This window comes from Coloeus monedula (genome assembly GCF_965178545.1).
Source record: "Coloeus monedula genome assembly, chromosome: 3".
In the NCBI taxonomy this organism is placed as follows: Eukaryota; Metazoa; Chordata; class Aves; order Passeriformes; family Corvidae; genus Coloeus; species Coloeus monedula.
In genome coordinates this window covers 79,800,248-79,814,664 of record NC_138783.1, presented here as the reverse complement: position 1 = coordinate 79,814,664, position 14,417 = coordinate 79,800,248, and the positions used below count along the sequence as shown (strand labels likewise).

Genomic DNA, 14,417 nt, shown 5'->3' with positions numbered 1-14,417 from the left:
GTGAAACCTTTTTCTTTAAATGGAATTTCTAGTATTTCAATTCATGCCCATTGCCTCTTATCCTTTCACTGCGCCTGGCTCCGTCTTTTTTGCTCCCTCACATTAGGTATTTACACACACTGGTAAGATCTATCCTCCATCTTCTCTTCTCCAGGCTAAACAACCCCAGCTCTCCCAGCCTCTCCTCATACACCAAATCCTCCAGCCCCTGATCAGCCTGGTGGCCCTCCACTGGACTCTCTGCAACATGTCAAGGTTAATTTTGTACTCAGGAGCCCAGCACAAGGGACAGATGTAGTCTCACTGAGACTGAGTAAAGATGGTCACCATCCAGACCTTGTGAGGCTCTTCCTAATGCAGCCCAGGATGCTGTTGGGCATCTTAGTCACAATGCTGCATTGCTGGTTCATGTTCGACTTAACCCTTCATGAGGGCCCTCAGGGCCTTTTCTGTAAAAGTGATTTCCAGCTCTCAGCCCACAGCTTGTACTGCTGCATGATGTTATCCCTCTCTGATGCAGGAGTTTGCATTTGCCTTTGCTGAACTAAGGTTCCTATTGACCCTTTTCTCCCCCTCTAAATGGCTGCAGAACTAACAGGTATAACAACTACAAATCCAAGTTTTACATCACCTACAGGCTTGCTGAGAGAATGCCATGTCCTGCTGTCCAAGTTATGAATGAACACACTAAACAGTACTGGCCCCAATCCATTTCACTCACCATTCTCACTATCCCATTTCAACATGCCCAATTTTAAATCCTAGCCTGAGTACCACCCCTCCTGAAGTTGAGACTGGCAGGGCTATGACCTTGCAGCTGAGTATTTCCAGACACACACTAACTGAACAGCCCTCAGACTATGAAAGGCTTCTAGCCTTACTGCTCTTTGCTTTAGCCAGCTTAAAAAATACATAGATATGATATAATGAAGATCTTTCACACACAGCATCTTCACTGCTCTTGAGGGTTCTCTGTATGGGGAGAACGACCTTTTAGTTTTGGACAGCACATATTTTGCCTTCCAAATCAAATGTACTCTTCTTCAACTGTTCACTTTAACTCCTGTGCTCTCTACCAGCTTTAAGAAGCGTTAAAATCCAACATCCAAAATGTTTGTTCAGCCCTTGAAAAAATTCTTTCCATTAAACACATCCTTGCAGGTGAAATTATTCTAAACAAATTTTCTTTTAAGAGTTCTCATTTGGATATTAGCACCAGACAGGAGTTAAACAATCTGCTTTCTCTGATCTCAGAGGTACTCAGTGATATAGTATATAGCTTACTCCAAAGGCTATGGCAGTAAGTGAAACAATCTCATGAAATAAAAAATCCAAACTCACAAATTCTCCAAAGCACCACAATAAAAGTGTTGTAGCTTTTACTGACACTTGCAAGTGTTTATGGTTAAGATACAGTAGAGATGATTTCTTTGAATAAAACACAGCCACTACTGTTTTTCAGCAGATCAAGCATATGGAAAGGGAGGATTTTTCTAAAGACAAATTGCAAAACAAACAAACAAATCCCAAACCCTCACAATTCCCATTTAAAACTGGAATAGTTTCTCAGACTTTTTCATTCCCCTCTCCAGACACACGGCTATAACATTTTTAAAATGCAGACATAATTTATGTATTTTCACTGCACAGCATCAGCAAGACACTTGAAAAATATGAGTAGTGCTCTTGCAGAGTTGTAATTTATTATTACAATAAAGCTCTTGTTCTTGACAAGAAAGATTAGAGAAAGTGCAATAGCACAGAGTATCACTAGTTAGGTCTAATAATCTTTTAAAGCTTATAGGCTACAACTGACATCCTCAAAGACATTAATTTGACTACATACCTTCTGTTTGATGCAATTGTAAAATCTGAGGTGTATGATAAACACAGAGGCATTTGCTGACCCTTCTCTATTGAGCAGTAGTTTGCCACTTCCAAAAATTAAAAACATCCCAAAACAAATACCCACAGAACTTATCTAATCACTTTTAAGTGCATTATTTCAACATTTAAAGCTGATACTACAGGATCGTTAATTAAACTTAAAATAAAACCTTACAAGATACAATACCTAAAAGATAGAGTATCTTAGTTTGAAACAGGAATGAATAAGAAATTAACCAATTCAGCCGATTGCTGAAGAGCATGACAAACTCCCCCATCAACTGAAATTTTTAAATTAGAAGCAGCAGTTCTATTCAACAGGCAAAGTTTAGTTTTCCACAACTAACTACAACAGAAGTTACAGAATGAAAGTTACAGCCTCCATTGTTAAAATAAATCATTTATCATTAGTGTGCCTAATCAAAATAGCCCTCTTCAGCCTCGAAAGTTAAGCACAATAAGATACTGACAGTCATATCAAAATACTTGTATTATTAAATGGGTTAAATCACACTTCATTCATAGCAAGTTTCCAAATGCCAGTGCCTGAAAGAAAAAAATTACAAAAACCAAGTAAGTTCCCAGACAAGACAAAGAAGTGGAAAGATATGTTGATTGTTTCAGATCAGTTTTTCTCACATTTTCCAAAAAGTAGCATACTGGGGTGGCATAAAAAAGGGTAAGAATAAGCTGGTCTACAGCAGTTCTTTACCTGTTCTTACAGAACAAAGGGAAAGAACCAGAGGACCAACAGACTGTGGGGGAAAATTGCATAGAAGATCACAGTTTGCAGTCTCTTTTCACACAAAGTGAACAGACTCTTACCTGAAAATCCTCTTTTACAGCTTGTAGGTTATACGCAAAGAACTTCTGATAATGCTGGAAGAGCAGAGTCAATAGAACCGAGATGGCACTTGGGACTAGTAACAAACTCTTTGACAAAGGCGCTTTATCTTAAAGACAAAACAAACAAACCATTTTAGAGAAAAGTCTTTCACATTCAAGAAGTGACATATTTAAACAGGTGACTGGAAGACATAATAGCAGTGACACCATCTTGACTTTTTAGCTCAACAACTTCCCAAGTTTTCAAAAACTTGCATATAGATAGGAAGAACACACTAACCAAATGAAATGTTTAGAGATATTAATGACAGTTAAATATTAACCAGACATTTTGTTTCCAACATTGTTTCATGAAATTGTTTGGCTACAATTAAACCTAAGTTCTCTGCACCTATAGAGGTCAGGTCCTCCTATGCTGCCCTGCTAAGTCTCAATCACATTTCAGGAAATAAAATCAGCACTCTTTTTTCTAGCAAAATATACATGTACATCTAGTTAAAACAAATACTTCTGTTTCCTTTGCATTAGGGATTAAGATTAGCTTTTTCTTAGGGGCTATGAAGCAGGAACCAGCTGAATAAATGTCCTGAATAAATTGACTATCTTTCCACTACACTTAGATCCACCATTCAAGGGAGAATTACATGATACTCATCTTCCTTCCATTCAATCATTACAATTATTCATAAAGAAATTACTAGAATCAGGATGTTTGTGAAATCAGAACTTCTTTCCTTCTAGGGGCATGACTTTCAGAAAGGACACTCGGAAGAAAGCAAGCAAAGAACAGAGAAATCTGCAATACACATCTTACATTTACTAAAAATTGCCAAGTAGAACATCCAGCAGGAGTGTACCCAGCAACTCACCCTAACCTGTCGGCGCAGTTGATGCAATAAAACACAAACTCTTGCGCAATTCAAGCCAATACAGAGACTCTGAAATATTATTTATTCTATGACTTTTCTCCTTTTCAGACATGCAACCTGAATCACATATACTTCCTTTCCAAACACCTCAGCTATGGCACAGAATCCATTCATTTTCAGCCAACTATTTTTGCAGGGTATTACAAAATCTGTAGCTCTGTTGTCATTCTTAATATAATAAAAGGAGCAACGAGATTACCTTAAAAGTATTAATGGAAGTAAAGAGCAGGAACACAGCAGGAAGAAAACTGCATGAAACAGCATAATAAAATAAACATTTACTACCTGTCCAGATTAAAGTGACTACCATGAATGATTTTTTCAACATCTGCAGCACACTAGAACAGTGAACTGCTGTGGTGGCCGGTGAACACACATTACAAGGGACAGAGAGTTTTCAGTAAGACAAGTCCCTAGTACCACAAGAACCACTTTATGTCAGGGTGACCAAAAAGGCTTCTCCCAGGATGCTTGTTCTGTTCTGTCAATTCAGTTTGAATTCCCCGGTTGCCTGTCAGCCTCTACCCCTCGTCACTCCCCCAGAGCTCCCCACTGGCCCCCGTTCCCTGGTCCTGCCTTTTCCCCACCCCCACATAAAACTGTGAGTTTTGGGCTCATGTTCGTATTTGCCTCTGTACCCTTCGCCAGTGTGGCAGCAATAAATGCTCCTGCTGGAACGCGCACAAAGGCCCTTCTGGACTCTTTGCTACCGACTGTAACACTGAACCCACCCGTGCGGCTGTGGGGGCACGCGGGACCCCACAGAGCCGGGCAGGGACAGTATTAAACTGCTAGAAAAAACAGATGGTAATAGGCATGAAAGACAAGATTTTAATTATGGCACAATCCCACTGCCATCAAAAATATGGTTCTTGCTACATAGTTTAGGCATGATCCTCATCCAAGTATTAACTGATGACATCAAGAAAGACTTTGATGGGCACTGTTAGCTGTTCACCACCTTGAAGTCTGCAGTCTTCTGATGCTCCCACGTGAAGAAAACATCTTCTTTGTGGACTATAATGAAAACTTGTACTTAAAACTCCTAATTCAGTCCACACCCATACTTTTTGAGTTCATTATTTAAACAGGCAGTTTCCATTTAAGCAAGTATGGCCTTAAAGAACTACCCTTTTAGAGAAATTAGGCAGTGACTTGGATTGACACAGGTTGATGTTACGCTGCTGAATATAAGCTCTACTTTAATGATTGTATGAGACACCCAGGCAGAAGTCTGGCTGATTCTCTTTTTTAATCCAAGAAAACTGTCCACCTTTCAATCTAATATCTTTCTTTGGGTTTTTTTTTTGCTCTCCAAAAATAAAGTCTATATTCTTTAGACATCCATTTTTTAAATTATTCATTCTTCTGATTCAGTTGGGCTTTTCAAAAGAATCTGAAGCCATCAGAGTACTGTAGAACACTGGGGGAAAAAAGAAGCTGGAGCTTCCTGAAAGCTACTATGCAGACAATGTGCACACACGTTCATTTGAAACCTCAAGCAATACTCCCTCAGTTAACTTAGTTAAATTAACATTTCTTAATGTGAAAAGGTCAATTTTATAATCAGGATACAGATTTTTGATTTGAAAGTACAGCCTAATTCAGCAGAATTGTAGTAGCCACAACAGTAAACATTTCTGAAACAAAGTCTGATAAAATTGTTATTTTACTATCGAATGCATTTACTTTATTTCATTAATTTTAAGAAATTTTCTTAAGAATTCATTAATCCTATAATACTTTTTACATAAGGTTCACATTACCACAAAAAACCATGACAATAAAATCTCCAGATATCCCACTCTATGTTTTTCTATACAGGTTTAAATGTAGATTTTACTGCATTTTTTATTATTAGATCATTTTTACATTACAGGTAATATACACTCGAAATACTTTATCCTATCAAGTTAATTCCTAATCTGAATGCATTCAAAAATAACCAACAGAACCTTATCTGTGTTCTCCAAAAGTGTGAACACACATTTTTATTAAGACCTGCTTTTAGCCTAGACACTTTAAACCTTGATATAGAGGAAAAGTACTTATTACTAGACATGTGATCAAGTGAAAAACCACAGAAGCAACTAACCCATGAATCTGACAGTCACCCACAGGGAACATCACGTGAGTAACGGAAACTTCCACTCTCCAGCTTCTCATAATGTCATCATAGTTGAGAAATTTATTCTTGTCCGCTGAACTTGAAAAATATAATAATGCATCCTCTGAAAATCTTTTTCTAAGTGTTTCACTGCACAGTGTAGCAGTTTGCTTTATCCCTCAACAGGATATAGATCCTTCTCAAGGACTGCTGCGAGGCTGCAGGGAAGGAGCAACCTTCCCACTGTTGTGGAATGTCTCAACCATGTCAGACCAAAAATGACTAACAATCCCAGATTTCGCACTCGGGCATTCTGACATTCAAGTCAAGTTCCTTACTTACAATGCAAAGGTAAAATTTAGAAAGCAAAGTTCTAATCCAATGAATGTGCAACCATGTGTGAAATGGAAACATGTACCACCAACCTACCAGTCTGCTGGCAGCACCAATGCAAATGTGCACAAGAAGGAGAAAACGCAGTGTTTTTATACCACACAGAAAGAAGAATAAGAGGATACACGTTAATTTTGACCCTGAAAGTTAAATATCAAATACTGTCTTCAAAGGTCTTGAAATAAATTTGCAATCCCAAACTACTCCTTGAGTGGCATTTCTTTCAAACAACAGGCAGTAATAGTACTGGTGCTGCAACACATCTACTGAGCATCCACCTCAGTACACAGAGAAATTTCTTTAATAATGAGCAGAATATGCCCATGCTATGATGAAGAGCAAGGAATTAGCTTCCACTACAGACCTTTGCTTCTTCCTGGTGCAATGAAGAAGTTTCCCCCCAAAACTGCCCTCATAATCTCATGTGCAAGTGTCCCAACCATCATGCTACCAACTGTGCAATGTGAAGCTGATCCTAAAATGACATAAATGAGAAAACCACTTCTAAGTCTGAACATTCCACACCTGCACTTATTACAAAGCCTACAGATCCTCTTCTTCCACAACTTACTATTCTTCTGGCCAGTACCACTTTTAAAGTACAGAGAATGAAGGATACAAGTGTCCCTCTGTAACAAACAGAGGGGGAGGTTTATGGCACAACTGCTTGAATTGCAGCTTCAGAAGCCACTGCTGCACTAATGACAAGAATGAGAAAGCTACAGCAACAGCTACAGTTTTCAAAAGGATTTCCTGTCTCTGCCTGTTCACTACTCACAGGTGAAGAGACAGCAGATGGGCATGCCAAAACAGGCAGCCAGACCAAGCTACTGTTGCAGAAGAGCTCTTGCGGGAAGACTTCACCCCAGGACTGCTATTCCAGGCTCCAGACTCAAGTGTTGACTTGGGAGAGGCTCTCATTGCCAGTTGATGTGAAGTGATGAGCCAGCTGATGAGCAGTGGCTGCAAAAGCTCAAATTAGCTCAGGGCAATTTCTGTGGGGATCCCCACTGAGCTTACACCACAGCTGCAGACAAAATATGCTGTGTAACAGCTCTTTTTTTCCACTATCATCCACAACTTTCCCAAACCCAGCTGCTATAAGGCAGGCACATCACTTTCAAACACAGTTAACTGCTGGGGACTACTATAATGGCACGAACTACCCATAAACCATTTTTTAAATGTTGATACACAAGATCTGTGAATCTTTTAGATCATAACTGATACACATCTGAATGCACAGTACTTCGCAAATGTACTTACGGAATCTGCATTTTGGGTGGTTGTTTTTCCTGCATTAAACCATCATGCAGATATTAATCTGTTGTATTCCAAGACCTGTCCAAGATGCTGCAGCAGGCTCACCAATCAGCAGTGATGTTTGATTGCAAGTGAAAACAGTAAGAGTATCACTGCAGGAACAGTTTTTCACCAAATGCTTCTAAATTTAAAATTAAGTAAGTCGATAAAGTAACCTGTGATCATGCTTTAAATCTATTTTTAAAGGCACAGGTAAGACTGTAATCAAACCACTTACCTACACATTTACTGTTTAGAAAGCTGCTAGATATAGCCTAGGTCACAAACTATTAAAAAAACAAAGGAGATACAAAAAGAAAAAAAAAATAAAGCCTCTGTTTCTAAAAGCAACACTTGAAATAGAAACTGAATCAGGTTGAAAGTAACAAAAATATTCACCCCACTGAGCAGACTTTTCTTCCTTCCAACCAGACCCATGTTACCACACTACTTTTAGTATACACTGTCAGAAATACGAGGTATGGCTACACTGCAAGACCATGTGGAGATCCCCACACAAGCTTGAAACGAAATGAGCTAGCTCTGCAGAAGCAGAATAGCCACAGTTTTCTGGCCTTCAATGCTATGCTGTCCCAGGACTCAAGCTAACCAGGCTGCACTGTGGCATGCTGATGTACAAGCTAATTTGCTTTCCCATATAGTACTGTACTGCATAATATTGTTATGCACAGAAGTCTTATGTATTCAATACATGCTTCATTTTTCCTTCAGTCATACCACAAAGCATCAATTTACATAGATTTATTATTTTCCTCTGCACAACATAATTCAGTCCTGCCAGTTATGCAAGCAGAGGAGCATAGAGATCCCTTCTTGCCTTGGGGACTTTTAACAAATTGCTAGCACTGCACTACAAGGTTCACAGAGAGGTAAAAGCCTAAGCTGCATGAGCAAGTTCAAAGGATTCTACTCCCTACTACTACAAGAAGTAGCTTGTGTGCAGTAGTCAAAGATTTTCCAGATGTAACAAGTGTATATGCTTTAAAACATGGACTCAAATTTTACCTTAATAAAGACTAACTCTTAACAGGCTTTCCTACTTCACTCCTGTGCAGTACATGAACAGCAATGTAGAGTATTGGGAGGGGATATTACAATGTATGCAGAAAGGTTTGGTGTTGGTCTAACTGGTTTAAAGTGTTGGTAAGGCCTTTGTGTCTTACAATGGAAAGCCTTCCTGTGTACCATACTTCACTCCTGGGATGCAGCCTCTTGGCAAACTAAGCAGCACTACAGTAAAGCAAACAGCCAGGCCATTCACACACTCATGTGAGCCTTTGCAGAACTGCTGAAGTGTTTCAGCAGCATTGTCCATGGGACCAAAGCTGCCAGCAAACTGCAACACAAGCAACCAGCCTAGGTCTGGCAGCACAGCCCACCTCTCAAGCATCCCTAAAGCCAGGTGCTGGCAGGATGCCCTTGAACACACTGCAATGCTCTTTGACAAGTCAGCTCAACTCGGTTAGTGTTCTGCTAAGCCACTGCATGTGTTTGTGCTGGGTCTCCTACTAGTACCCAGAGTCCCCAGCTCTTTTTTCCAGAGCACACCAGCTCCTCCAGTATTTCAGATAACAGAAACAGTTTCCACAGCAAGGGCAAACTGTCTATGTCCTTTTAAAAGGTGGTGTTCTTTGTTTCCTGGCTTCCCTATCTCATAGTTGTACCATGTACCAGGTATGTTTATTTTTATTTACATCTCCTCATCCAAGCATTATAGATGTTAATCAGTCTGTCGGAGATGGCACAGCAGGCTGCAGGAGCCTTCAGTGTGACCTGGCATGATCATTCTTATTGCTGCTGAATCAGGTGTCCACTTATTTTATCCAGGGTCACTGATACAGATCCCATTATCCACCGACACTGCCTTCTGCTAGAGGTTACTGCTCCCAAGCCCAGGGGCAGAACACACACGTATAGTTCCCTGGTGCCACATCAGGCACTGATTCACTAACTACCTGAACCATCAGATTCTGTGCAGCAGCGATGGAATCCAATCCCACACACCTGCTGCTACTGCAGCAACTTCTGCTACACAGACAGAAACGAAAGTCTGAGGGCACAGGGACACCTTAAACTGCTACAGCTGTGCCCTAGGTGAGCATATGTCACTGCCACCTAAATCCACGCCTCTACTGGAGTTTGTCAGTGTACCTGTACCAGCCAAGTCTTATTGTAAAAATCCATTTTAGGTCAGCTGGTGAGTTCAGTAAGAACGGATGTTGTATCCGTTTTTGAGAAGAAAAAAAAGTACATTTGGTATGAAGCTGTGTCAGGGAAGGTTTAGGTTAGAAAGGTTCTTTACCCAGAGAGTGATCAGGCACTGGAACAGGCTCCCCAGGGAAGTGGTCACAGCACCAGCCTGCCAGACTTCAAGAAGCATTTGGACAATGTTCTCAGGAACATGGTGTGATTCTTGGGCTGTCCTGTGCAGGGCCAGAATTTGGACTTGATAATCCTTTTGGGTCTTTTCCAGATCAGGATATTCTATGATTCCATGATATTCTTTTTGCAGATTGACATAGTGTCTAGGTTTTTTCCCTACCACAAATATGTTTCTTATGACAACCATTTCCCACTCATCCTTCTGATGGACCTATCCTGGAAAAACTTGTAAATACTGACTGTCACTTTCCACCCATTCAGTCAAACAAGGATACTTTTCCCCCTACATTCTTTCTCATAGAATTATACCCAGATACGTGCCATTGAAAAGTCCCTTTACAATATCTATTGGGGGGTATGGGGAGGGATAAAAAAATCAGGAGCTGTGAATCAAGGTACAGTATTATCAGATCCATCTGAAGAAACACTCTTCCCTTCTTTGGATTCCTCATACAAAATACAACTACAACTAACACTCCTTCTTAAATGCCAGAATTATTCCCCCCTAGTCAGAGGGTGCTATCACCCAAAACTTGGATTTCACAGAAACATAGAATCAACTAAGCTGGAAAAGACTTCTGAGATCATCAAGTCCAACCTGTGACCAAACACCATCTTGTCAACTAGACCATGGCTCTGAGTGCCACATCCAGTCTTTTCTTAAACACCTCCAGGGATGGTGATTCCACCACCTTCCTGGGCAGCCCACTCCAGTATCTAATCACCCTTTCTGTGAAGAAATTCCTCCCAATGTCCAACCTGAACCTCCCCTGGTGCAGCTTGAGGCCAAGTCCTCTCGTCTTGTCCTGTCGCTGGTTACCTGGGAGAGGAGGCTGACCCTGACTTTGCTTCCTTTCAGGTACTTGTAAAGACTGATCAGATCACTCCTCAACCTCCTTTTCTCCAGACTAAACAACCCCAGCTCCCTCAGCCGCTCCTCATAGGACATGCATTTAGATGTTTCATCAGCTCCACTGCCCTTCCCTGGACATGCTATAGCACCCCAATGTCCTTCCTAAATTGAGGGTCACAGAACTGAACACAGTACCCGAGGTGCAGCCTCATCAGTGCTGAGTACAGGGGGACAATCACTGCCCTGGTCCTGCTGGCCACACTACTGTTGATACAGGCCAGGATGACACTGACCTTCTTGGCCACCTGGGCTCACTATTGACTCATGTTCAGCTGGCTGTCAACCAGCACCAGGTCGTTTTCCTCCGGGCAGTCTTCCAGCCACTCTTCTCCAGATCTGTAGTGCTGCCTGGGGCAGTTGTGACCCAAGTGCAGCACCCGGCACCTGCCCTTTTTGAATCTCATACTGTTGGGTCTTGGACCGTTGATCCAGCCTGTTCAGTACCTCTGCAGAGCCTTCCTGCCGTCCAGCAGACGGACACTCCCACCCATCTTGTATGGAGCACGCAATTAGTCAGCAAAGCTTTGACTTATCATTTGTCCTCGCCTGCTCTTAGGACTGTAGCGCCCAAGTCCACACCGCAGCCAGGTCAGTTCCCCACTGCTGCTTCCAGACGCTGCAGATTCTGTGTCCTGTAAACAAGCTCAGAGCCAACCCTCGATACCTGTGAAGTCAGTTCAGGTAGCACCAGGACATGAAATTATTTACATATGCTGCGTGTAAAAAAAAAAATAAAGCTAAACAGAGCTGGAAGCACGTTAGTCCTTACGTTTGCCTTATCAATAAACTGGTTATAAAAAATAAGTTTGATTTCACATTAAGAAAAGAGGGGTTTTGCTCTTTCTGATACGTATCTTGGCATGGAGGTCTATATCGATGTATGCAGATACATACATACATACATACATACACACAGAGACACACACGGACATACAGACACATACACACGGCAGATACATACACGCAGACACATACACAGACACACCCGCGGCTCCTCCCGCCGTCACGTACTTTAAAAGTCCAGCCAAGAGGGGACCGAAGCCAGCGGCTCCCCCCGGAGCTGGCGGCGGCAGCGCCGCCCGGGCTCCCACCCCTGGCCGCCGCCCTCCCCGGACCGCGGCGCGGCCGGTACTCACAGAAGCCGTTGGAGCCGGTGCTGGTGAACATGGCAGCGGCCCGGCCCGGGCGGCGGGCGCGGCTGGCGGAGCCCCCGAGGTCGGGCAGCCCCCGAGGAGCCGCGGCGGGCCGGGGCCGGGGCTGGGGAGGGCTAAGGCGGCCGCGATGGGCCAAACGCCGCCGCCAGGAGACCGGGCGGCGCCCCCTGCCGGGCCCGCCGGGCGGGCGGCGGGGCGCGGGCGGCGCTTCAGTCTGCGTGTGTTATCTGTAATTACTGGGATCTTTATAAATGGAAAGAGCTTCTTTCCACTGGCTATGGCAGAGCGCTGGAACAGGCTGCCCAGGGAGGGAGTGGGGTCTCTTTCTCTGTATACATTCAAAGCCCACCTGGGCACATTCCTGTGTCACCTGCTCCGGGTGACCTTGCCTTGGCAGGGGGATTGGACCAAATAATCTCCAGAAACCTCTTCCAGCCCTAACTGTTCTGTGATTTCGTGATTCAACACGATTTCAGTTTTATATTTGTAAGTGCCTCGACGAAGCCTGGCTCCTCACACTTTGGAAAACTCTGGCCCTAGAGGCTCACCGTAATTTGGGAGTCCAGGAGGTAATTGTCTCATTAGGAGCCGTGGGTAAGCCGTCATTACGGCTAACGGAGACAAAGTCAATAGAGACAGCGGAGTCTGGAGAGCTTTTCAGGTGGCCAAATGAAGGTGCCTGCTTTGGAATCAAATTAATTGCTCCTTAGGCTCCACCTAGGGACCGCATTGAACAGATCACCTCGAGCTCTAATGGCACATCAGACACCAGCTCTCTACCAGTATGATCGGCGCCCCATGTGAAGTGAGCCAAATTCCTGATTTCCGAAGAGATATGGTATGATAAGGCTGAAATTATTAGGGCACCAAATTTCACTGACATTTTAAAGTCCTTGTAGAAATCAGACTTTACTGGAATAAGTCATGCTAGGCATTCAAAAAGGTGACCGTGCTCTGCAGCACAAGGTGTGTGCGCTTTGTGTTTGTGTGGTGATGGAACTGTGGGCCTCAAAGTCACACTCAGCTTACTGCAGTCCAAGACTGAAAACAAATGCCACCCCAGAACTGGAAAATGTGACTTGTCATCTAGGTAACAATTTTTAAGTAGGCAACCAATAGTAAAAGCTTTTTAGGTAAGTCATATATTTCTTATATTCCATATTTTTTAAGACACCATTAAAAATGCATTTTAATATTTGCATTCAAATGCAACTTTTAACTAGCACTCAGAAATGCTGAGTTGCTGAATCTTTGTAAACATAATATCTTAAACACTGCCAGGGCGACATAAAAAGACCTTATGCTTTGGTCCACAAAGACTTCAGCTAAGTTCAGCATATCAGCATGTATTTTTTAAATGGCCAATTTCCAAGAACTAACTTCAGAATTCTGTTGCTCACTTGTTCTCTCCGTACAAGGCCTGCATCAGGCAGGTAGGATTGGGATTCACAATCTGCTCACAGAGCAGGAGGTATGTCTAAACCAGCCAGGAGGGAGAGACAAAGGGATAGCACATTGGAAATCCTGGCTTATCCCAAGATGAGGTTCTTTCCTCTGAAAAGAATCTAAATTGGATTCACAGCATGAAACCCTTCATGTACTTTGTGTCTTTGGCTATAGACAACCAGCTTACTCTCTGCTGTTAAAGCACAGCTGGAAGAAATTATTTGCTACAGAAATTTTCCTTCTTTCTTTCAAATGCAAATGGCTCTGGCTGCTGTATGTTACATATGCAAACTCTGTCTTGCCAGTGCGCTGCTGAATGCCTGTAACCACAGAAGTGACAGGCAACCCTCATTTCTAAGGAAAGCGAAGGTAAATAAGGAGGTGCAAAGCCTGCAAATCTTGCAGTAGTTCCAGCGTGAAACATCTTTGGGAAAAGCTTGGGTGCCTCATGAAGCTTTAGGGATATAATGAGGTACTCATGGTTAAATTAATTACCATTTTGAACTTTTCTGACTAACCTCCACTTAAAGTAATTAAGCCTTTGTGTGGATCTGGCTTTACTATAGGTGAGGATAAAACCTGAAAACTTTTCCAGTATTGCCTGTGTAATAGGCTTAGGAATGTTGTTTCAGTGCTGAAGATTGCTTTTATCTCTTTTCACAGTCTCACAGAATTGAGTGACAGAAGAATCATTAATTTAGAAGTTTACAGTCCTAAGAGCCAAGACCTAGTGTTTTTTCTAGTCTCTGTTTTGAAGATTTCCCTAGATTGATGTCCTATAAGGTAATCATATTAGAGGGATTCTCCTCTGCAACGTCAGGCACTGGAATTGGATTCAAGTCATAATCGCTGAACATACTAGAGACTTAGGCATGTATTCCACTTAGTGAGGATGCATTTGGGCAAATATTTAAGGGCCATTTTGAAAGCAGCTCTGTGGACTTGTTATCATTGACAGATGAGCAAAGACAAGTGAGTAGCAATAGCTGGCAAGCTTCTCCCTATAGCAAACCAAAACACCTGCAGATATGTCAATA

General features: G+C 42.3%; 1 protein-coding gene across 1 annotated transcript in view; it reads right to left on the bottom strand.

Annotated features, from left to right (window-relative positions):
- Positions 1–12,046, bottom strand: part of UBAC2 (UBA domain containing 2) — an 89,770-nt gene extending 77,724 nt beyond the window's left edge. Inside the window, exons 1-2 of the mRNA XM_082278188.1 lie at positions 11,917–12,046; positions 2,713–2,840 (exon numbers count right to left, since the gene is read on the bottom strand). Coding sequence (XP_082134314.1) covers positions 2,713–2,840; positions 11,917–11,947 — 159 coding nt within the window. The 5' untranslated portion in view covers positions 11,948–12,046. The remainder of the gene's footprint in view (positions 1–2,712; positions 2,841–11,916) is intronic.
- Positions 12,047–14,417: the final 2,371 nt, after the last annotated feature.